The 24,941-nt window shown below is 36.1% G+C and overlaps 1 protein-coding gene across 1 annotated transcript in view; it reads left to right on the top strand.

The window, feature by feature from the left end:
- Positions 1-1,759: 1,759 nt before the first annotated feature.
- The window catches only part of LOC129673681 (solute carrier family 7 member 13-like), a 37,992-nt gene continuing 14,810 nt past the window's right edge, over positions 1,760-24,941 (top strand). The window contains 4 exon segments of the mRNA XM_055603566.1: positions 1,760-1,889; positions 1,892-2,425; positions 21,932-22,050; positions 23,592-23,966. Of these exon segments, the coding sequence (XP_055459541.1) occupies positions 1,760-1,889; positions 1,892-2,425; positions 21,932-22,050; positions 23,592-23,966 (1,158 nt within the window).

The following is a 24,941-nucleotide window of genomic DNA, read 5'->3' as shown; positions in this document are numbered from 1 at the left end:
TCACAAAGATTTGCAAGTATCATTGCTACTCAAGGACAGACAAGGTAGGAAAATAAAGCTGTATACACAAGACTATGAATCACAGGCACATTAATCTGAGGACTCAGCAATCAAGGAAAGCCACTGAAGAGTTGCTCTGGATCATTCCAATTATTATACAAACGTGATCAAGGAGTGAAAAAAGCCAATCAATCATCTGCAACAGCCTAAAAGGATAACCCTTCTTCTAACACTCCTCCCTGCGGCTTTTGATGAATAGAAGTCCCTGCACCTGGAGAGGTAGGACTTTGGTGTGGCCTGCTTACTAAAGCCTGATCTTATCCTGTGGAGTTAGTTGATGTTTCTACTGTCACCGTGCAAGAAAATTAAAATTTCACTGTTAGGGCTCCATCTCTTTCTTACTTTATTCAAGTTACAAAGGGCCCAAAATCACCTCAAAGGAATACCACTGAGACTCTGTGTGTCACAAAAGCATGATTCATTCATGTGTTAAACTATTAAAGTTCAAATGAATTAACGAGTATAAGTAATATGCACCAGTAACTATAAGAAAATTGGATTAATTTATTGAAATTGAAATAGCAGCATCTTTCCAAATATTGTTAAATGACAAAGTAAAGTTCAAATCTTTGGGCAGTTGAATTTAGCTATAAGACTGACGTCTTGATATAAACGCATGAAGGGATATTTCAGATTTGTATAATGATATTTCAGCAGTAACCGTTTCTTTCAGAGCTGTCCTTTGATACTAACTAGCCCCTTCAATACTGCCTCTGAAATTCAAGGAAACAAAAAACAACAACAACTAAAAGGGCAAGCCTAACTGATTAAAAGTTTCACTGGTGAATAATCCTGTTTTGCTTGAGAGAAGCCAGACATCTGCTGACCAGTGCACATTAAAATGGTGAAGGTTTTTGATCTTCAGTCATGTATATCAACTAAGAGAAAATAGGTAAGTTGTCACAATATTTAACTTGCAGAAAAAAAATGAGCTTGACTGAGGAATTCCAGGAACTAATTCCAGAAAACCAAGATAGATCACATGGTTCCTAATAGGGACAAGAAATGCAAAAAGACGTAGGAACGCTGCTGAGTGATGGAGCTTTCTCGGCATGTTCTTCTTGCTGCCATTTGCACAACCGCCTAAAAGCCTATTCACATATTTCATTTACATGAGTTGGGTTTTCTCTCTTTGTTTTGTATTCTTTGGTGTGTGTGTGTGTGAGAGAGAGAGACAGACAGAGACAATGAGAGAGAGAGTTGGTGGGTGGGTGACTGTTCAGTAATAGGGATAAGATGTTTCCTTATTCTTCCAGGATCTGGTACTTGAAAACTCCTGTTTCTTTCCCACCAATTGCCTTCCATTTCTTGGTTTTAGCCAGGCAAGCAAATAGACGGTATCAAGCATAGAGTTTTACCTTTAAAGATATCTTTCAGAGCTTCTAAAAATACTTCTGTTTAACATCCAGTAACATGGTCACTGGCATATTTGATATTTTAAATATTATTAAAAGGCAGTATGTTAGCTAGAGTCTTTGTAAGTCACAAACTTTTGGTACAATTCAAAGTTAATTATTTTCAAACCCAGTTAACTTCAGATATAAAATTCTCTTAGAAAGAGTAGATGGTAGATGATTTAGCCAACCCTGTTTTGCAGGGTTTTGCAGAAATTGACAGAGAAGCATCATAAAGAAAACAAACAAACAAAACAAACAAACAACTACTTTTCAAGATTTAAAAGAGAGAAAAAGACAAAAACATGCATCTCCTCAGGAGTCTAGGGTTCTTCCAACTAACCCTGATATTACTTAGTGTGACTATAGGGACAGGAATTTTTGTGTCTCCTAACGGGGTATTAAAATACTCCTCAATGAACATCCCTGTGACTCTCGTATTTGGGTAGGTTGTGCCCTGCTGAGCATGATGAATGCTCTCTCTCTTGCCGAGCTGGGGACCATCTTCCCTGTGAGTGGAGCATCTTATTACTTCCTCAAACGATCTCTTGGATCCTCTGCTGCTTTTCTCAGTCTTTGGATTAATTTGTTTGCTCATTTTCTAGGCATCGGTGTTCATGTCTTAACAGCAAGTAGTTACCTAATCCAGTCTTTCTCTGCTGGATGCCCAGCTCCAGAGCTCCCAAAGAAGTGTCTGGCTTTGATTATTTTGTGGTCCCTTGGAATTCTGAATTCTCGAGGGATAAAAACAGTGGCTTGGATTCCGACTATCAGCAGTCTGATAAAAATGAGCATTCTTTGTCTCATTTCTCTAATTGGAGTAGTGCTGTTAGTGATTGGGAAAAAGGAGAATATAAGCAGGTTTGAGAATGCTTTGGACGCTGAACATCCTGATGCTTCACAGACTGCAGAGGCCATTCTTCAAGCGTACTATTCATACTTCGGAGCAACACTCCTAATCAACATAGCAGGTAAAGCCATTCATAAAAATATCTGCCATGACACAGAAGGGTTTGTCAATAGCAGGTAAATTCATTCATAAAACTACACAAAATTTGAGAGAAAAATTAATATTATCATTTCATATTCTGTAGTGAAGGCCAATCTTTTCCATAATGCAGTTATAATTAAATTACCTGTATATATTAATTCATATAGACTGTATAGAGCTTAATTTTCTTTAAGTTGTGTCTTTCATATAAAATTTGGGAATGCTATGAATTTTCAAACTAGAATTGAGATTACTCTATACTCTCTATTTTGTTTCAAGTAATAGCACTGTCTTGAATTAAGTAGTAATTATATAAGACATGAACTCAGTGACTGGTTCTTTGATCACCTCCCCTTGATGGGGGAACAACCTTACCAGGCCACAGAGGAAGACGATGCAGCCACTCCTGAAGAGACCTGATAGTCTATGGTCACATGGAAGGGGAGGAGGTCCTCCCCTATCAGTGGACTTGGACAGGGGCATGAGAGGAGATGAGAGAGGAAGAGTGGGATTGGGAGGGAATGTGGGAGGGGCCTACAGCTGGGATACAAAGTGAATAAACTGTAATTAATATAAAAATTTTTTTAATTATAGAAAAGACATATATTAATAAGCTCACAACTGTGAAGCTATCACAGGCTAACATTTAGTGTATTCTACCTCAACTTCAAAATGTGTTCTGGGTATTCCCACATACCCACCCTCTCATGCTTATTGTGAATCATCACTCTTAGAGTATTTACATTGAAAACTACATTGTACTTTCTTGTATATTTGTCACTGGGTTTAATAAAATACCAGCTAAATTTTATTGTACTATATGTCTTACAGCACTTTGTTTGGCTCTTTAGGGCTATAGATTTTTTTATGTTTAGCCTATATTATACATCTAATGTCCACTTATAAAAGAGGATATGCCATGTGTGTCTTTCTGCTTCTGGGTTACCTCACTCAGGATGATCTTTCCTAATTCCATCCATCTGCTTGAAATTTTTATGAAACCTTTATTTTTAATTGCTGAGTAGTATTCCATTGTGTAAATGTACCACAATTTCTGTATCCATTCTTCAGTTGAGGGACATCTAGGTTTTTTTCAGATTCTGGCTACTATGGATAAAGTTGCTTTGAACATAGTTTAAAAAAAAAGTCTTTGTAGTATGATTGAGCACCTTTCTGATATATGCCCAAGAGTGATATAACTGGATCCTGAAGTAGCAGTATTCCTAATTTTCTGAGGAAAAACCAGATTGATTCCAAAGTTGTACAGCTTACAGTCCCACCAGCAATGGAGGAGGGTTCCGCTTTCTCCATGTCTTTTCCAGCATGTATTGTCACTTGAGTTTTTGACCTTAGCCATTCTGATGGGTGTGAGGTGGAATCTCAGGATCATTTTGATTTGCATTTTCTGGATAACTAATGACATTGAGCATTTCTTTAAGTGTTTCTCTGCCATTCTATATTCCTCTTTTGAGAATTCTCTTTTTAGCTTTGTAACCCATTTTTAGTAGGATTACTTGGTTTATTGGTGTTTAACTTCTTCAGTTCTTTATATATTCTGAATTATAAGTTGAGGGCGGGGACTTCAATTGGGACATATAATGAATAAATTGTGAAGAAAAAAAATTAAATTGGAGAAAATGACCTGATTGTAATATGGAGTCTCTAAGTGCAAAAATTATTGTAGAATATGGAATAATTTATCAAAGGACAGACCTTAATATCAGAACACAAATTCTTGAAATTGTGGTGATCTCACTTTGATGAGACTCTTTGTTTACACAAATAGATCAATACAGTTTTCATATGAAAAGATGCTTAAAGACTTTAGCAATTTCTTAATGTACTATTGTTATTTTCTTAAGAGTTTTTTCTATGTGTTTTGATAATATTACAATGCCTTACTCCAAATCTTCCCAGATCTTTTCCTTCTTCCCTATCCACCCAACTTTGTGTCCATTTTTTTTTTCTAAATCCTTTAATACCACCTTGAGCTGCCAATAATCTTGGATATGTGGTCTCCCATTGTAGTGTGGCAGCTTGCCAGAGGCTACACTCTTAGAGAAACCTGTTTCTTCCCCTCCAGGAGCTAACAGTTAGTTACTACTCCCTGAGTGGCGGTGGGGCTGGGTGTAGCGCTCTCCTCTCCATGCTGGAATTTGCCCTGTCTTGGGTTTGCAGGAAGTTTGTACTCATTTTAACAAACTCTGTGAGTATAAATGTCAACTGCCCTGCTGTGTTCATAAGGTAATGTTTTCTTTTCTTTTTTTATTAACTCACAAACGTAATGTTGAAATTTGTACATTGTTTCTAAACATTCACCAACTAGTTTCTTCGACCCTATTTAAAAAAAAAAAAAAAACCTTTATTCTATTTCCACGTGTTAACTGAAATGCTAACAACATGTAGGAAATTCAACATATGACGTTTCACTCCTGGATCTTGATTCTCCCTCTGACTTATAATAGTGATAGATTTTTCAATATGTTACAACCACTTTTGCTGATGACCCTCTGAAAAGTATCATGTTGGATAATAAAAAATTTAAGATGAGTACAAGTTGTAGAGAAGCTTGTATTTGTAAACGTAAGTTTAGTTGAACAAAATTTGAAATATGATTTGACAGTATAATGTATACTGTCATGATCATAATGCTCTATCATTCATTTTAATGAGTAACATTTGAATTTTTAATGTTGTATTATTTCAGACCATTAAGTGTTTTTATTAGTTCTCTGAGGATTTTGTAATTGTGTTTTGATCACATAACCTTCTCCACAACTCCTCCCAGATCCACTCACACAACTTTCTCTCTTTTATTTTGTCAACTATCAAATCCAACTTGTGCAGCTATATGTTCTTGAATATGAGGTCTGCCACTATCACCTGGTTGACTTTCAAGGGGCAACATTAGTTTCCCCTTTTTTATTAAAAATAAATCATTTTCTCATACAATATACCTTGATTATGGTTTTCTCTCCTGTACTCCTCCCATTTCCTTCCCCCCTCCATCTCTCATCACATCCACTCTGTCTCTTCTGAGAAAAGAACAGACTTCTAATACATAACAACAAAACATAACAAAATAAAATATAACAAAATAAATCAAAATCCATCACATCAAGGTTGGACAGGCAAACCAAGAGAAGGCTCAAGATTGCTCATCCATTGAAGGCTAGGCTCACAATCAAAAATACAAAAGAAGGCAGAAGCATCACAGGCTAATTAATTCACATATTCAGGTATCATATAAAAGTAAAACATTAAACGCTATAATAATATATAATATAAATAACATAATATAAATAATATAATATAATACAATACAATACAATACAATACAATACAATACAATACAATACAATACAATACAATACAATACAATATAATATAATATAATATAATATAATATAATATAATATAATATAATATAATATAATATAATATAATATAATATAACCCAGTACTGGAAAACTCATTTGGTGACAAGAGATAGTCAGTTGAGGCACCATCTCCCTCATTACTTGGAATCTTCATTGAAATTTTAAAGTTTCCACTGTACTAGGTTTTCATAACACCCTTCAAATGTTCCTAAACTCTAGATGTCTCTTTCTACAATTCCCCCTCAACCATATCTCCCATTCCCCTCCCTACCTGATCCTTTTCATTCCATCCTACCTCCTGGACTCAGTAAAATGGATAAAAGCTATTCTATTTCCCCATCCTAAGGAAATACATGTGTCTCCCAGTCTTTTCCTCTATACCTAAGCTCTCTGAGTCTATGTTTGTAACTTTTTATGGTTTATTTAATGGCTAATATCCACATATAAGGAAATACAAACAAACAACCCTTCTGGGTCTGTGTTATCTCACTCAGGATGTTTTTTTTTTCTAGTTCCATTTATCTGCCTACAAATTTCATGGAGTCATTTTTTTAACAGCTCAGTAGCACTCGATTAGGTACATGTACCATGTTGTTATTATCCCTTCTTCTGTTCTGGGACATCTCAGTTGTTTCCAATTTGGGGCTAATGAGAACAGAGTAGTAATGAACACTGTTTAGCAAGTTTATCTGTGATGGGATGTAGTTTCCTCTGAGTATATACCAAAAAGCTGTACAGCTGCATCTTTAGTAGACCTATTCATATCTTTCTGAGGAACTGCAATGCTTATATCTTTTTTCCTCCATTTATTTACTTATTTAATCACTTTACAGACTCTGTAGGTCTTCTTATGGTGCCCTTTACCTCTCTGGCTCCCTCAGTCCTTCCTCAAACTCTTCCACAGCACTCCCCTAGCTCGGACTAATGCTTAGCCTTGGTTTTCTGAATCTGTCTCCATCAACTCATGGATTAACCCTATCAAAAAGCAGATATACTAGATTCCTGTCTGCAAGCATAGCAGAGTAACAATGGGTGGCCCTTTCCCTTGTGGTGTATCTCAAGCTATGCCAATCACTGTGTCTGCCATTTCCTCAGTCTCTGTTCCATCTTTGCATCTATGCTTCCTGTAGACAACACACATTTTGGGTCAAAGGTTTTAAGTGTGGGTTGGTGTTCACCTCCCTCCACTAGGAGTCATGCCTGTACTCCATTTTTTAATTGGGTTATTTGGTTTCTTGGTGTTTAATTTTTTGAGTTTTTTATATTATTTTGTATATTAGCTTGCTGTCAGCTGTGGGGTTGGTGAAGATCTCCCAATCTGTAGACTGCCATTTCATTATGCTGATACTTTCATCTGCTTTACATAATCTTTTCAGTTTTATGAGGTCCAGTTTATTCCTTGTTGATCTTAGACCTTGAGCTGTTAGTGTTTTGTTCAGGTAGTTGTCTCCTGTTCCAATGAATTCAAGGCTTTTCCTCACTTTTTATTCTTTTTTTATTTTATTTTTTATTTTTATTATTAGTTACATTTTATTAACTCTGTATCCCAGCTGTATCATGCTCCCTGATTCCCTCCCAATCCCACTCTCCCTTCCTCATCTCCTCCCTGCCCCTTTCCAAGTCCACTGATAGGGGAGGATGTCCTCTCCTTTCATCTGACCCTGTTTTATCAGGTATCTTCAGGACTGGCTGCAAAGTTCTCCTCTGTGGCCTAGCAAGGCTGCTCCTCCCTTGGGGGATGGGGAGGTCAAAGAGCCTGCCATTGAGTTCATGTCAGAAATAGTTCCTGTTCCCCTTACTAGTACTGAGCTACCATGGGCTACATCCAAGCAGAGGTTCTAGGTTATATCCATACATGGTCCTTGATTGGAGAAACAGTCTCATAAAAGACCCCTGTACCTGATATATTTGGTCCTTGTGGAGCTCCTATCCTTTCCACATCATACTAACTCACCTTTCTTTCATATGATTCCCTGCACTCTGCCGAAGGTTTGGTTATGAGTCTTAGTAGCTGCTTTGATGCACAGCTAGATAGAGTCTTTCAGCGGCCCTCTGTGGTAGGCTCCTGTCCTGTTACTTGTTTTCTCCTACAACCAATGCCCATCCCATCTGTCTTGATCATCTTACCCAGGTCTTCTTTCTTGTTTATCTTCTTGAGGTATATAGATTTCATTATGTTTATCATATCTTGTAGGTCTATATAAGTGAGTATATACCATGTGTGTCTTTCTCTTTCTGGGATACCTCACTCAGAATGATCTTTTCTAGATCTCACCATTTGCCTGCAAATTTCATGATTTCCTCCTTTTTGATTGCTGAGTAGTATTCCATTGTGTAAAAATACCACACTTTCTGTACCCATTCCTCCGTTGATGGACATCTGGGCTGTTTCCAGGTTCTGGTTATTACAAATAAAGCTGCTATAAACTTGGTTGAGCAAATGTCCTTGTTGTGTACTTCAGTAACTTTTGGGTATATGCCTAGGAGTAGCATAGCTGCATCTTGAGGAAGCACTATTCCTAATTGTCTGAGAAAGCACCAGATTGATTTCCAAAGTGGTTTTACCAGTTTACATTCCCACCAACAATGGAGGAGGGTTCCCCTTTCTCCCACAACCTCTCCAGCATTTGAGTTTTTGATTTAGTGTATCTGGTTTTATATTGAGTTCCTTGATCCCCTTGGACTTGAGTCTTGTGCAAGGTGATAGATATGGATCTATTTGAATGTAGACATCCAGTTAGAATAGCACTATTTGTTGAAGATACTTTCATTTTTTCACTGAATGGTTTGGCTCTTTGTCAAAAATCAAGTGTTCATAGTTGTGTGTGTTTATCTCTGAGTCCTCAATTTCACTCCACTGGTCATCCAGTCTATTTCTATGAGGGAATGAGGAAGCGGGATACAGCTGGGACACAGAGTTAACAAAATGTAACTAAAAAGAAAAATAAAATAAAAAAAAAAAAGAAAAGAAAATACCGTGAAGTCTTTATTACTTTTGCTCTGTAGTACAGCTTGAAATCAGGGATGGAGATACCTCCCACAGTTCTTTTTTGTATAGATTATTTTAAAAACCTGGGCTTTTTTGTTTTTCCAAATGAAGTTTAGAATTGTTCTGTCGAGGTCTGTGAAGAATTGTGTAAGTATTTTGATGGGAATTTCATTAAAGCTGTATATTGCTTTTGGTAAGATGGTAATTTTTACTATGTTAATCCTACTGATCAATGAGTATGGGAGATCTTTCCATCTTCAGATATGTTCTTCAAGTTCTTTCTTCAGATACTTGACGTATTAATCACACAGGCCTTTCACTTGTTTGGTTAGAGTTATACCAGGATACTTTATTTTACTTGTCACTATTGTGAAAGGCATCGCTTTCTTAATTTCTTTTTCAGTTCATTTATCTTTTGTATACAGGAGAGCTACTGATTTGGTTTTTTTTAGTTAATTTTATATCCAACCACTTTGCTGAAGGTGTTTATTGGCTTTAGGAATTCCCAGGTAGAATTTGGGGCATCACTTGGGTATACTATCATATCATTTGCAAATAGGGATACTTTGACTTCTTCCTTTCCAGTTTATAACACCTTGATATCCTTTAATTGTCTTATTGCTCTAGCTTGAACTTCAAGTACTGTGTTGAATAGATATGGAAAGAGTGAACAGCTTTGTCTGTCCCCTGATTTTAATGGAATTGCTTTAAGTTTCTCTACATTTAGTTTGAGGTAGGCTATTGGCTTGCTGTATATTGCCTTTATTGTGTTTAGATATGCTCCTTGCATCTCTGATCTCTCTCCACGACTTTAAACTTGATGAGGTATTGGATTTTGTTGTAGGCTTATTCAGCATCTAATGAGTTGATAATGTGTGGGTTTTTTCCTTTCACTTTGTTTGTATGGTAAATTAAATTGATGAATTTTTGTATAGTGAACCATCCATGTATCTCTGGTATGAAGCTTTCTTGATCATGGTGGATAATTTCTTCAATGTATTCTTGGATTCTGTTTGCGAGTATTTTATTTAATATTTTTACATCAATTTTCATAAGGGAAATTGGTCTGAAATTCTCTTTCTTGGTTGAGTATATGGTTTATGTATCATGTAATTGTGGTTTCATAGAATGAGTTTGAAAATGATTCTTCTTGCTTCTATTTTGTGGAATAGTTTGAAGAATATTGGTATTAGTTCTTCATTGAAGGTCTCGTAGAATTCTAAGCTAAAACCAGCTGGCTTTCTTTTGCTGGGAGATTTTTAATGACTGCTGCTATTTCCTTCAGGATTATAGAACTATTTTTATAGCTCACCTGATCTTTATTAGCTTCCTTAGGTGTACAGATTTTAGTATATTTATCCTAAATTATATGTCTAATATCACTTATGAGTGAGGATATACCATGTGTGCCTTTCTGTTTCTGAGATACTTCACTTAGAATGATCTTTTCTAGTTCCCACCATTTGCCTGCAAATTTTATGATTTCCTTGCTTTTTATTGCTGAGTAATATTACATTATGTAGATGTACCACAATTTCTGTTTCCATTCCTCAACTGAGGGGCATCTGGGCTGTTTCCAGCTTCTGGCTATTACAAATAAAGCTGCTATGAATATGGTTGAGCAAATGTCCTTGTATACTTGAGCATCTTTTGGATATATGCCTAGGAGTGGTACAGCTGGATCTTGAGGTAGCACTATTCCTAATTGTCTGAGAAAGCACCAAATTGATTTCCAAAGTGATTGTAAAAGTTTACATTCTCTCTAGCAGTGGAGGAGGGTTCTCCTTTATCCACATCCTCTCCAGCATGTGTTGTCACTTGAGTTTTTTATCTTAGCCATTCTGATGGGTATAAGGTGAATTCTCAGGGACGTTCTGATTTGCATTTCCCTGATGACTAAGGATGTTGAACATTTCTCGAAGTGTTTCTCTGCCATTCGATATTCCTCTATTGAGAATTCTCTGCTTACCTCTGTACTCCATTTTTTTTTAATTTTATTTTTTTCTTATCAGTTACATTTTATTAACTCTGTTTCCCAGCTGTATCCCGTTCCCTCATTCCCTCCCAATTCCACCCTCTCTCCCTCATCTCCACCCTGCCCCTTTCCAAGTCCACTGATGGGAGGGGGGACCTACTCCCCATTCATCTGACCCTGTTTTATCAGATATCTTCAAGACTGGCTGCAAAGTCCTCCTCTGTGGCCTAACAGGACTGCTCCTCCCTTTGGGGTGTGGGGAGGTCAAAAAGCCAGCCATTGAGTGTACCCCATTTTTTAATTGGATTACTTGATTTGTTGCTGTTTAACTTCTTGAGTTCTTTATATATTCTGGATATTAGCTCAGATATAGTGTTGTTGAAGATCCTTTCCCAATCTGTATGCTGTCATTTTGTTCTGATGAGAGTGTCCTTTGCTTTACAGAAGCCTTTTAGTGTCATGAGGTCCCGTTTATTGATTGTTGCTCTTAGAGGCTGTGCTGTTGGTGTTCTGTTCAGGAAGTTGTCTCCTGTGCCAATGAGTTCAAGGCTCTTCTCCACTTTTTCTTCTAACTGATTTAGTGTGTCTGGTTTTATGTTGAGGTCTTTAATCCACTTAGACTTTAGTTTTGTGCAGGGTGATGAATCAGTCTATTTTCATTTTTCTACATGTAGACATCCAGTTGGACCAGCACCATTTGTTGAAGATGCTATCTTTTTTTCCATTGTATGGTTTTGGCATCTTTGTCAAAAATCAGGTGTCCATAATTGTTGGGGTTTATTTCTGGGACCTCTATCTTATTCCATTGATCCACCATTCTGTTTCTATGCCAGTGCCATGCAGTTTTTATTACTTTTGCTCTATAGTACAGCTTGAAATAAGGGTGGAGATACCTCCAGAAGATCTTTTATTATACAGGATTGTTTTAGAAATTCTGGGTTTCTTGTCATTCCATATGAAGTTGAGAATTTTTCTTTCAAGGTCTGTAAAGAATTGTGTTGGTAATTTGATGGAAACTGCATTGAATCCATAGATTGCTTTTGGTAAGGTGTCCATTTTTACTATGTTAATGCTTACCAAGCCATGAGCATGGGAGATCTTTCCATCTTCTAATATCTTCTTCTAATTCTTTCTTCAGAGACTTGAAGTTTTTTTTTTTTCATACAAGTCTTTGACTTGCTTGGTTAGGTTCACACCAAGGTACTTTATGTACTTTGTGGTTATTGTGAAGGGTGTTGTTTCCCTAATTTCTTTCTCAGCCCTTTTGTCTTTTGCATACAGGAGGGCTACTGATTTTTTTGAGTTAATTTGTATCCAGCCTCTTTGCTGAAGTTGTTTATCAGCTGTAGGAGCTCTCTGGTAGAATTTTTTGGGAGCTCAGGCATACTATCATATTATCTGAAAATAGTGATACTTTGACTTCTTTTTTTCTAATTCGTATCTCCTTGATCTCCTTAGTCTTATTGCTCTAGCAAGGACTTCAAGAACTATGTTGAAGAGATATCTCTTCAGTTTCTTTATGAAGGTACTTAGTGCTAGGAACTTTCCTCTTAGCAATGATTTCACTGTGTCCATGTATTTCGGTATATTGTGGTCTCGTTTTCATTGAATTCTAAAATATTTCTTTATTTCTATTTATTTTACTTATATCACTGAATAGAGAGTTCTTCAGTTTTCATGAGTTTGTAGGATTTCTGTTGTTCCTCTTGTTGAAGTCCATCTTTAATCCATGGTGGTCTGATAGGATACAAAGAGTAATTTCAATTTTCTTGTATCTGTTGAGGTTTTCTTTTGTGGCACGCTATATGATCAGTTTTGGAGAAAGTTCCATTAGGTGCTGAGAAAAAGGTATGTTCTTTTATGTTTGGGTGCAATGTTCTGTAGATGTCAATTAAGTCCATTTGATTTATAATATCAGTTATTATTTCTCTATTTACTCTCTGTCTCAATAACCTGTTCAATGGTGAGAGTGGGGTGTTAAAGTCTTCCACTATTGATGTGTGAGGCTCAATGTGCAATTTAAGCTTTAGTGATCTTTCCTTTATGAATTTGGGGCATAGATGTTCAAAATTATGACATCATCTTGGTGGATTTTTCCTTGATGAATAAAAGTGTCTTTCCCTGTCTCTTTTGGTTAAATTTTGTTGAATATCTATTTTATTACGCACTAAAATAGCTACTCCACCTTACTTCTTGGGTATGTTTGCTTGGAAAACTTACAGCCCATTACTCTGAGTAAATGGCTATCTTTTTTTTCTTAGGTATGTTTCTTATAACCAGCAGAATGAAGGATCCTGTTTTCTGTTACCCTGTGTCTTTTGGGAAGGAATTGAGTCCATTGATATTGAGAGAGATTAATGACTACTGATTGATAATTTTTGCTAATTTGATGCTGGAGATATTAGTATTTGTGTCTGTGTATGTGTCCCTTCTTTTGTTTTGCTTTTGTATAATTATTTATTTCCTGTGTTATCTTGAAGTAGTTAACCCCTTTGGTTTGGAATTTTTTCTAGAATTTTCTGTAGAGTTTGGCTTGTGGATAGATACTCTTTGAATCTGGCTTTGTCTTGAAATATCTTTTCTCATCTACGGTGATTGAGATTTTTCTGGATATAGTAGTCTAGGTTGGCCCCTGTGGTCTCTAGTGTTGTAAGACCTTTGTCCAGGCCCTTCTAGCTTCTAGAGTATCTGTTGATAAGTTGGGAGTAATTCTGAAATATATAAAGGTCTGCCTTTATATGTTACTTGGTCTTTTTTCCCTTGTAGCTTTTAATATTCTTTCTTTGTTTTGTAGATTTAGTGTTTTGATTATTATGTGACAGGAGGATTTTCTTTTATGACCCAATCTAAGTGGTGTTCTGAAACTTTCTTGTATGTTTTTAGCATATCTTTCTTCAGGTTAGAAAAATTTTCTTTTATGATTTTGTTGAAAATATTTTTTGGTCTTTGGAGCTGGGACTCTTCACCTTCTTTGATTCCCATTATCTTTAAGTTAGGTTTTTTCACAGTGTCCTAGATTTCCTGGATGTTTGTTTAGTGTCAGGAACTTTTTAGATTTTCTTTGACTGCTGTATCATTTTTCTATGATGTCTTCTATGCCTGAAATTTTATCTTCTACCTCTTTTAATCTGTTGATGATGCTTACGTCTGTTGTTCCTGTTCTCTTTCCTAGATTTTCCATCTCCAAGGTTCCCTCACTTTGTGTTTTTTTGTATGTTTTTTCACTGTTTCTAATTCTATTTTCAGTTTTATTAATCTGTTCCACCTCTTTAATTGTATTTTCCTGTGCTTCTTTAAAAGATTAGTTTGTTTCTTCTTTACAGGTCTCTATCATCTTCATAAGATTGCATTTGAGATCATTCTCTTATGCTTTGGTTATGTTGGAGTATTCAGGGAATACTGGGGTAGTATGCTTATGTTCTACAGTTCATATATTGCCTTGGCTCTTGCGGTTTGCATTCTTATGCTGTCCTCTGGCAATCTGTTTATCCCCGGGTATTCCTGTTAAATGCTGGAGTGTCTGGCTTGGTGACCTTGGATGGAGCTCATGGATGATGCTGGGGTATCCAACTTGATGAGTTGTGATGCTGGGGTATCTGGCTTGATGTCTGCATACCCAACCAATGGAGGCTGAGGACAGCTCTCATCTCAGGGCAGCTAAACGAGTCCCTGGGCCACCAGAAAAGCAGTACTAGTTTCAATACAGATTGCACAGATTTTGTGGAACTGAGTACTGGAAGATTCATTTGGTGACAGGAGATGACCAGTTGAGGCTCCATCTCACCCATTATTTGGAGACTTCATTGGAATTGCTGTCATATATTTTTAAAACTTTCCTCTCTACTAGGTTTTCATAATACCCTTTAAATTCTCATCAACTATAGATGTCTCTTTCCACAATTCCTCTCTCAACCATATTTCTCTATTCTACTCCCTCATCTGATCCTTGTTTCTGTCTCGTACCCTGGTCCCATTCAACTTATAAAATATATTCTATTTCACCATCTCAAGAAAATACATGTGTCTCCTAGTCCCTTCTTCTATAACTAGAACTTTCTGGGTCTACAAATTGGTTATCATTATCTAATATCCACGTATAAGGAAATAAAAACTATATTTTTCCTTCTGGGTCTAAGTTAACTCCCTGAGGATGATTTTTTTCTCTAGTTTTGTTTATTTGCTTACATATTTCATGTTGTCATTTTTAAGAACTAACTAATACTGCATTAGGTAAATGTGCCACGTTTTCATTAGCCTTGCTTCTGTTGAGGGATATCCCAGTTGTCTTCAATTGTGGGCTAATATGAATAGAGTAGCAATGAACATTGTTGAACAACTGTCCCTGTGATGAGATGTAGTTTCTTTTGGATATGTGTCAAAAAGCCTTACAGCTGGATCTTTAGGTAGACCTATTCCGATCTTTCTGAGAAACCGCAATACTGACTTCAGTACAGATTATAAAAGTTTACACTCCCACCCATCAACGGGTGAGTGTTCCTCTTGCTGCACATATCCTCACCAGCATTATTTGCACTTGAATCTTAGGCATAAGTTTACCAATCAAGGTAAGTTTGATTTGCATTTCACTAATGACTAAGGATGTTCAACACTTCTTTAAGTTTTCTCAACCATTTAAGTTCCTTTCATTGAGAAGTATCCATTTAGATATGTACTCCAACTTTTAATCACATTACCAGCTTTTTTTTTATATCAAATTTCTTAAGTTCTTTATATACTTTGAATTTTAAGCTTTACATTGGATGTAAAGTTGTAAAAGACGTTTCTGTTGTGTAGGTTGTCACTTTCTCTAAATGTTGGTGCTTTTGCCATACAGAACCATTTCTGTTTCAGGACATCTCATTTATTAATTGTTGATCTTAGGGTCATGCTCAAGATGTTCAGTTTAGAAACTCTTTACCTTTGCCAATGAGTTCAAGGCTGATCCCACTCTCTCTTCAATCAGGTTTAAGATAGTTATTTTTGAACTCAATGGCTAGCTCTTTGACCTCCCCCCACCCCCAAGGGAGGAGCAGTCCTGCTAGGCCACAGAGGAGGACTTTGCAACCAGTCCTGAAGATACCTGATAAAACAGGGTCAGATGAAAGGGGAGGAGGTCCTCCCCTATCAGTGGACTTGGAAAGGGGCAGGGAGGAGATGAGGGAGGGAGGGTGGGATTGGGAGGGAATGAGGGAGTGGGATACAGCTGGGATTCAGAGTTAACAAAATGTAACTAATAAGAAAAAAAATTTAAAGAAAACATTTAGAAAAAAAGAAAAGAAAACACTATGTATAGTGGACTTGACCAATTTTCACAACAGTACCACCAACACCCTGTGAGCATGAGGAAACAGTACAGAATAAGGCAGTGCTAGCATTATGCTGGGACATCAAGGCAAATAAATAAATACTGACCAAAATAAATAAATAAATAAATAAATAAATAAATATATAATTCGAAACATCACCATTTAAATACCAAGTATGTATGTGCATGTTATATATTATTGATATTAATTAGCATACATTAATTTTAAAAATAATTAATGTCATGACAATTTAGTATATATGTAATGTCATTTAATCTTTTTTACATATTTTTCATAAACAATTATACCCCTTCTTACTAATCATCTCCTTATTCCATAGGTCTCTTTCTACTTCAGTTCTTGTTAATTTTATTATTCATATATGAAAGACAATGTGATGCTTTTTATCAAGCATAGATTTATTTTTTAATACAGTGATCTTTAGTCCTATACATGTTCTTGTAAAACAACATGATCTTGTATTTCTTAATGAATGAATAATATACCACTGCTTATGTGTCATGTCACAGCTCACTCACTCATCTGTTCAAGTAATCTTAAGTCAGTGCAGTCACTTGGTACCATTAACAGTGACAAAATAAATATAAGTAGCAAGCATCAGCGTTCTGTGTTGACATGGACTCATTTGGGTTCTTGTCCGGTAGCTGTATCCTTGGATTGATAAGTACATAAGAATTGAAATTTTTAAGGATTCTCCATACTGATTTCCATAATGGCTGCATTATTTTATGTCCTTACCAATAGTGGATAAGATATACATTTTCCTCATCATCACCAAAAACTTGTTGTTTTTTCTGTTTACTCACTCAAATAACAGCCATTCCAGGTAAAGTGACTTCAAAACTAAATGCATTTTGATTTTTTTCTTTCCCTTGTGGCTAAAGGTATTGGATAAATAAAAAATAAATCTGTTCACATTTGTCTCCACTTAAAAAAAAAGATAGCTACTTTTATGTTAATGTCTTTGATTAATTTAGAGTTAGGTTTTGTGCAAGGTGATAAGTATGGATTTATTTACATTATTCTACATATAACCATTGAGGTTGACTATCATCTCTTAAAGATGCTATATTTTCTCCAATGTGTATTTCTTTTCTCCAATGTGTATTTCTGGCTTCTTTACCAAAAGTAGAATGTTCATAAGCACCTAAATTTATGTCTGGGTCTTCAATTTTTTCCTATAGATAGTGTCTGCTTTTATGCCAATACCATGCACTTTTTATTAATATAGCTCTGTAGTACAACTTAAAATCAGGAATAGTGATACCCACAGCAGTTCTTTTCTTATTCCAGAATCATTTGGCTATGCTACTTTCATGTGTTTGTCTGTGTGCGTGTGTGTACATTTTTCCATATGAAGTTGACAATTGTCCTTTAAAACCTAAAAAGAATTGTGTTGCAATTTTGAAGGGAGTTGCACTGATTCCGTAGATTGGTTTTAGTAGCATAGTCATTTGTACTATATTATTTCTACCTATCAATGATCTTGAGAGTTTTCTTAATTAAATTTTTATTTTTATATTAATTAGAGTTTATTCACTTTGTATCCCAGCTGTAGCCCCTTACCTCATTCCCTCCTTGATTCCACCCTCCCTCTCTCCCTCATTATCTCCCATACCCTTCTCCATGTCCACTGATAGGGGAGCTCCTTCTTCCCTTCCATCTGACCCTAGCTTATCAGGTCTCATCAGGACTGTGTGCATTGTCCTCTGTGGCCTGGCAAGACTTCTTCCCCCTCAGGGGGAGGTGATCAAAGAGCCAGCCACTGAGTTATTCTCTTAAGATTTTTTCTTCAATTTCTCTCTTCAGTGAATTCAAGTATTTAAAATACAAGTCTTTCAATTGGTTGCTTGTATATCCCTAGTATTAGTCAAATTTTCTGAATACTTTGTACCTGGATTTTTTTTCAACTTTGACATTTTTTACTAAGGCAACTATTTCTTCTGCCTTACCTTCAATGCCCAAGATTCTGTCTTGCATCTCTTGTACTCTGTTGGTGAGGCTTACCTCCAAAGTTTTTGTTTGATTTCCTAAATTTCTCTTTTCCTATTGTACTTTATTATAGAATTTATTCATATCCTTTTTGAAGCCCTTGACTATATTCATAATGGCTAATTTAAAATCCCTGTCTTGTGCTTCAGCGATACTGCATTTCTGGGGACTACTTTAGTAGGATTTCTGAGTTCTGGTGACATCATATTGTCTTTGTTGTTAATGCCAGTGTTTTCATGCTGGTGTTTTGGCCTCTGGGCTTGTGATAATTGTGCAGGGTGATAAGTATGGATCTATTTGCATTTTTCATTTTTATATTTTTTATATTTTATATTTATTTTTATTTAAATTTTTTTTCTATTTTCTTCTGATCCTAGTCTATCAGGTCTCAGCAGGAGTGGCTACATTGTCTTACTCTGTGGCCTGGTAAGGCTGCTCCACCCTCAGAGGGAGGTGATCCAAGAACAGGCCAGTCAGTTCCTGTCAGAGACAGTCCCTGTCCTCATTACTGTGGAACCACTTGGACACTGAACCTCTGTGCAGGGGTTCTAGGTTATCTCCATAATGCTCCTTGGTTGGAGTATCAGTCACAGAAAAGACCACTGTGCCCAGATTTTTTGGTTATGTTGCTCTCTGTGGAGCTCCTGTCCTCTACAGGTCTTACTATCTCCCACTTGTTTTATAAGATTCCCTACACTCTGCCCAAAGTTTGGCTATAAGTCTCAGCATCTGCTCTGATACCCTGCAGGGTAGAGTTTTTCAGAGGCCCTCTGTGGTAGGCTTCTGTCCTGTTCCCTGTTTTCTCCCTCTTCCAATGTCCATCCTTTTTGCCTTTCTGAATAGGGATTGAGCAACTTAGCCAGACTCCTCCTTCGTGATTAGCTTCCTTAGGTGTACAGATTTTAGTATATTTATCCTAAATTATATGTCTAATATCACTTATGAGTGAGGATATACCATGTGTGCCTTTCTGCTTCTGAGATACCTCATTTAGAATGATCTTTTCTAGTTCCCACCATTTGCCTGCAAATTTTATGATTTCCTTGTTTTTATTGCTGAGTATTATTACATTATGTAGATGTACCACAATTTCTGTTTCCATTCCTCAACTGAGGGGCATCTGGGCTGTTTCTAGCTTCTGGCTATTACAAATAAAGCTGCTATGAATATGCTTGAGCAAATGTCCTTGTATACTTGAGCATCTTTTGGATATATGCCTAGGAGTGGTACAGCTGGATCTTGAAGTAGCACTATTCCTAATTGTCTGAGAAAGTACTAAATTGATTTCCAAAGTGGTTGTACAAGTTTACATTCTCCCTAGCAGTGGAGGAGGGTTCTCCTTTTCCACATCCTCTCGAACATGTGTTGTCACTTGAGTTTTTGATCTTAGCCATTCTGATGGGTATAAGGTGAAATCTCAAGGACGTTTTGATTTGCATGTCCCTGATGACTAAGGATGTTGAACATTTCTTTAAGTGTTTCTCTGCCATTCGATATTCCTGTATTGAGAATTCTCTGTTTAGCTCTGTACTCGATATTTTTTATTGGGTTAACTAATTTGTTTCTTTTTAATTTCTTGAGTTCTTTATATATTCTAGATATTAGCTTTCTGTCAGATATAGGGTTGGTGAAGATCCTTTCCCAATCTGTAGGCAGTCATTTTGTTCTGACAACAGTGTCTTTTGCTTTACAGAAGATTTTCAGTTTCATGAGGTCCCATTTATTGATTGTTGCTCTTTGAGGCTGTGCTGTTGGTGTTCTGTTCAGGAAGTTGTCTCCTGTCCCAATGAGTTTAAGGCTTTTCCCCACTTTTTCTTCTAACAGGTTTAGTGTGTCTGGTTTTATATGGAGGTCCTTGATCCACTTGGACTTTAGTTTTGTACAGGGTGATAAGTATGGATCTATTTGCATTTTTCATTTTTATATTATTTATTTATTTTTTATATTAATCACTGGTTATTTACTTTGTATCCCTGCCGTAGCCCCCTTCCTCATTCCCTCCCAATCCCACCCTTCCTCTGTCATCTCCTTTCTGCCCCTTTCCAAGTCCACTGATTAGGGAGGTCCTCCTCCCCTTCCATCTGTGGATCTATTTTCATTTTTCTGCATGTAGACATCTATTTGCGTTTTTCCACATGTAGACATCCAGTTAGACCAGCATCATTTTTTGAAGATGCTATTTTTTTGCAAGGTTTTTAATAAAAGGAAGTAAATTCACTACTAAAATATATTAATATATGGCATTCATTTTTATTCTCATTTTCCAGGAAATGAACTCCCAAATCAATAAGACAATTTTGTGCCAATTTTCCTAGTATTTTTAGGGTTCCATTTATATAGTAATCTGACATTTTACTCCCTGATACTTTCTTACAATTCTCTAAAGTTTACCTCTTTGAAGATAAGTCTTACTTCACAGAGTTAAGCACTAAGTGCCAGCAAATATATCAAACCAGTTATTAATCAGCTTGTGCATGAAAACTGACCAACTGCTCTACTGGAATATCTGCTATGTCATAAATGTGATTATTCCCTTCTGAAACCAACAGGTCCTTCATACTGAATCAAAACGCTCTCGTCTCTTGTCATCATTGCCTGGTATAGACCAATCATTTCAGTTCAAAGTTTGTTTCACTTGATGACAGATCAGTGTATAGAGGAGGATGAACAGAAGTGCATGGTAATGCTCCATTTAGCATAGAGCTTCTTAATCTTTTTATTTCATGAAGACTTCCAATCTATTAAATTTTAGTTGACCCTGAGCACATATATAAATAAAATAAGAATACAAATAAAAATTTTAAAAGTAGTAAATCATAAAGAAATCTTCTACAGTATTTAGCAATGTCAAAAAAATTTTCTCATTGAACAGGGAAAGAAAATTTATATCCTAATGTGACAACTCTGTGCTTATGCTGTCTACATATAGAAGTAAATCTCTGTTACATAGCTGATAGTATTGTACATAAATTATTTTTTATTTTTCTCTTATATATTATATCCTGTCCACAGTCTCCTCTCCCTTTTTTCCTTCTAGTCACCTCTACCCCCTTGTCCCTGATCCATTCCTTCCCATTTTCCTTCAAAAAAGTGCAGACCTCCAGGGATATCAACAAAACATGGAATATCAACTTGCACTTAAACACTTAAGAAATATTCAACTTCTTTAGTCATCAGGGAAATACAAATTAAAACAGCCTTGAAATTTCACCTTACACCCATCAGAATGGCTAAGATTAATAACTCAAGTGACAACACATGCTGGAGAAGATGTGGAGAAAGGAGAACCCTCCTCCACTGCTGGTGGAAATGTAAACTTGTACAACCACTTTGGAAATCAATCTGGTGCTTTCTCAGACAATTAGGAATAGTGCTACCTCAAGATCCAGCTATACCACTCCTAGGCATATATCGAAAAGACGCTCAAGTATACAACAAGGACATTTGCTCAACCATGTTTGTAGCAGCATTATTTGTAATAGCTAGAAGCTGGAAACAGCCCAGATGCCCCTCAGTTGAGGAAAGGATACAGAAATTGTGGTACATCTACACAATGGAATATTACTCAGCAATAAAGAACAAGGAAATCATGAAATTTGCAGGCAAGTGGTGGGAACTGGAAAAGATCATTCTAAGTGAGGTATCTCAGAAGCAGAAAGACACACATGGTATATAGTCACTTATAAGTGGATACTAGACATATAATATTGGATAAACCTACTAAAATTTGTACACCTAAAGAACCTAAGCAAGAAGGAGGACCCTGGGTAAGATGATTATGTGTTTTGTATATCTTTTTATCATGTTTTTTTCTTCCCCTTAGGAGAAGTAAAAAGACCTGCTGAAAATATTCCAAAATCTTTAGTATCTTGCCTGTCCATTGTGGCTCTGTTGTACTTACTGACTAATATATCATACCTGGCAGTTTTGATACCCCAGAAATCACCTCCTCAGTTATCATGAAGTAAATGTAAATAAATGCCTCTCTGTGTTCAGGATAAATGTGGCTGAGGATGAGCTTAATACACTAATTGGCAGCATGAGCCTGGAAGAGTAGAAACTCAAATGAGGAGGACAAAGATTTCATATAATAATCACCTTTATTCAGAACAACAGGCAATTCATACTCTGAGAGTTAAGAATCACACAAATAAAAAGACATATTCCAAGAACAAGTCTATGTTTGAAGAAACTAAAGTCACAAGATTTTTGCCATGTTTTCTACAAAATGTGTCACAAGCATTCAGAATCCTCATGTGACACCATTTTTGAACTGTGTTCTAACAGGGATGAATGATACATACTGTATATACATATGTTTGGTATATCTACCATGGTATTAAAATATTTATACTTTCGGCTTTTCAATGAATCTAAGAAAAGTATGACCTAAACCATCTATTAAAAAAGTAAACAATCACATTTTAGCAGCTAAGTTACAGATCAAGTATGACATGTACAACCGAAACTAAAATAAAGAAAACATAAAGAAGTGGAGGGAATGAGTCAAGAAAAATATGACAAGACACATGAAAGAGCAAAGCAAGAAACACAAGGAATAGCTACTATGCATAGATGCTTCATCTTTCAGGACACACCTTCATCTTTACAATAAAATATGCTGTTGAAATAGGCAGCAGCTTCTTAGTTTCTTAGTCGCAAAAACTAGTGCCGAGAAGTTAAGGAAGGTTGTCATTTACATTTATCTGCGACAGGACAGAAAAGTGAGTCACAACCAGTTCTCAGCCACACTGCACACTATAGCACACTGCTGTAGTCTAGTATCGAGGTAATGTGAACACTAATGTAGTAAATGTGAGCAGCAATGTTCATGATTCACTCTTCAAAAAATAGTCCTCAACCCCATAAGGAATGTGAACCCATCATCACTCACTCACTGGGCTCTGTTGCTGGGCAACTTATCAAGAATATATAAAACCCTTTTCTGGAAAGTAGGTGACTCTTCTAGTTGGAACCAGAGCATCAAACCTCCCTTCCTCCAGCATAACATGATTGGAGAAATGTTAATTCTTTAGAAGTGCCATTGATTTTAAATAGTATAATAATCAAAGGGAGAGTCACCATAGTATTTTTTTAGGATATTCTTATTCTTTTATAGATGGTTATAAAATGGCATAGATGTATTAGATAAGCTTGTCAGGGAACCCTTAGTCAAAGAAGACATTGGATTGGGGCATTTACAAGTATATTTGCAACAAAGGGAGCTATCTGAGAGAGGTAGGTATTATACAAATTTCACAACTCCTTCTTCTGCAAAGCAACTGAGTTCAAGGCCATTTGTACAGGAATATCCATATAAGGCAGTGCCAGAGCTCCACATATACTTTGGTCTTTCTTTCTGGCTTATTTCTGAAAAACTAATTGCCAAGTCACAATATAAATCATGTGGCTGCAAAGAAAATTAAAGAATGCTGCTCCATTTTCTGTCATGCAAAAATGAATTTGACCTCCTAAATTTTTATTTAATTTTTGTAGATTCTGTTGTTGTCACATGGATGGACAGAGACTTTCCTTCCATGCAATGGGTAGTTTCTTTGTCCATTTCAGCTTCCCTAATCTTATCCATTCCTTGTGGAATACTGTCAGCATCAAGAATATTCTACTGTGCAAGTCAAGAGGAGCAACTTACTTTCATCTACTCAATGCTCAATGGCCATAACTCTCCAGTTGTAGCTGTCATCCAGACAGTCGTTTTCTCTTCTGTGGCAATAATAACTTCGAATATAATCTACTTAGTGAAATATGTGAGTCTAGGAACATGCTGTATATATTTGCTAAATATGATCGGATTCCTTAAACTAAGGTATCATAACCCTGATCTACCAAGGCCTTATAAGGTAAGTCAATATGTAAATACTGATGTTGAATGTCACCTGTTTCAAGCTCTGTAAGATTCTTCTATCCAGTTGCAAACACAGCATATGAAGCAGCAACTCTCACTCTTCCTACCCAGCTTTTGTGATATGAGTCATTTGAGGATTCCTTTTACTGTATGAAAATTAAAAACTGATACACTGCAAAAGAGACAGATGTCATCATCATCTTCCTGGAACCAAACAATAACACTAAAGAGAAAGCAATAGTTTCAATTCCGAAATGAGCCTGTTCGCCTCGTAAGTCACATGATAAAGGTAGCTTCCTCTTCTTGCTTATTTCCTTAATTGGTAGTTTATTTAATTCAAGATTTTAAGTAAAACCTGATCTTGGATGAGTTTTGTCTTTATTGTCTTTGTACTGTATAATTCACACATGATAAAACATCCAAGGAGGTTCCATCATGTTTGTTTTCCCTCTCAATATTCCTACAAATTTAATCAAGATTTAGGCCATATCATGATTGCTGAGATAATATTACAATATAAAAACTTCATATTTTATGACAGTGACCATAATAACCACATGAGTATTATTAATAAAAACCCATATTCACAGATTTTTCTGCCCTGGGATTCCAATTCATTCAGTCTCAATTGGGCCACAGGAATTTGTACTGACATCAGCCATCTTGGGATCCTTATAAATAAGGGATCACTGACCATATTTTAAGGAATGTCAGTCTATACTATACTCCACATTCTCTTTCCTTGTAATCAGGTGTATCCTATGTTAACAAAGGTGATAGATACATTGTATATGTTTCATATCCCAGCTATATTTCAGACATTCATGTATGTAATTCAGAAAATATGGATAGATATAATTTTTAGTCTTACTATATTTATCTCACTGTAAAAAGGAAGTATATAGATAGATATATATATACATTATTCAAGGTCAATGTAGATTGTTAAGCACATTCTATTGAATGTGAT

The sequence above is a fragment of the Psammomys obesus genome, unplaced genomic scaffold (genome assembly GCF_907164565.1).
Source record: "Psammomys obesus unplaced genomic scaffold, mPsaObe1.curated_primary_1811, whole genome shotgun sequence".
Classification (NCBI taxonomy): domain Eukaryota; kingdom Metazoa; phylum Chordata; class Mammalia; order Rodentia; family Muridae; genus Psammomys; species Psammomys obesus.
The sequence above is the reverse complement of the archived record's forward strand: the minus strand, read 5'-3'. Positions and strand labels throughout refer to the sequence as shown.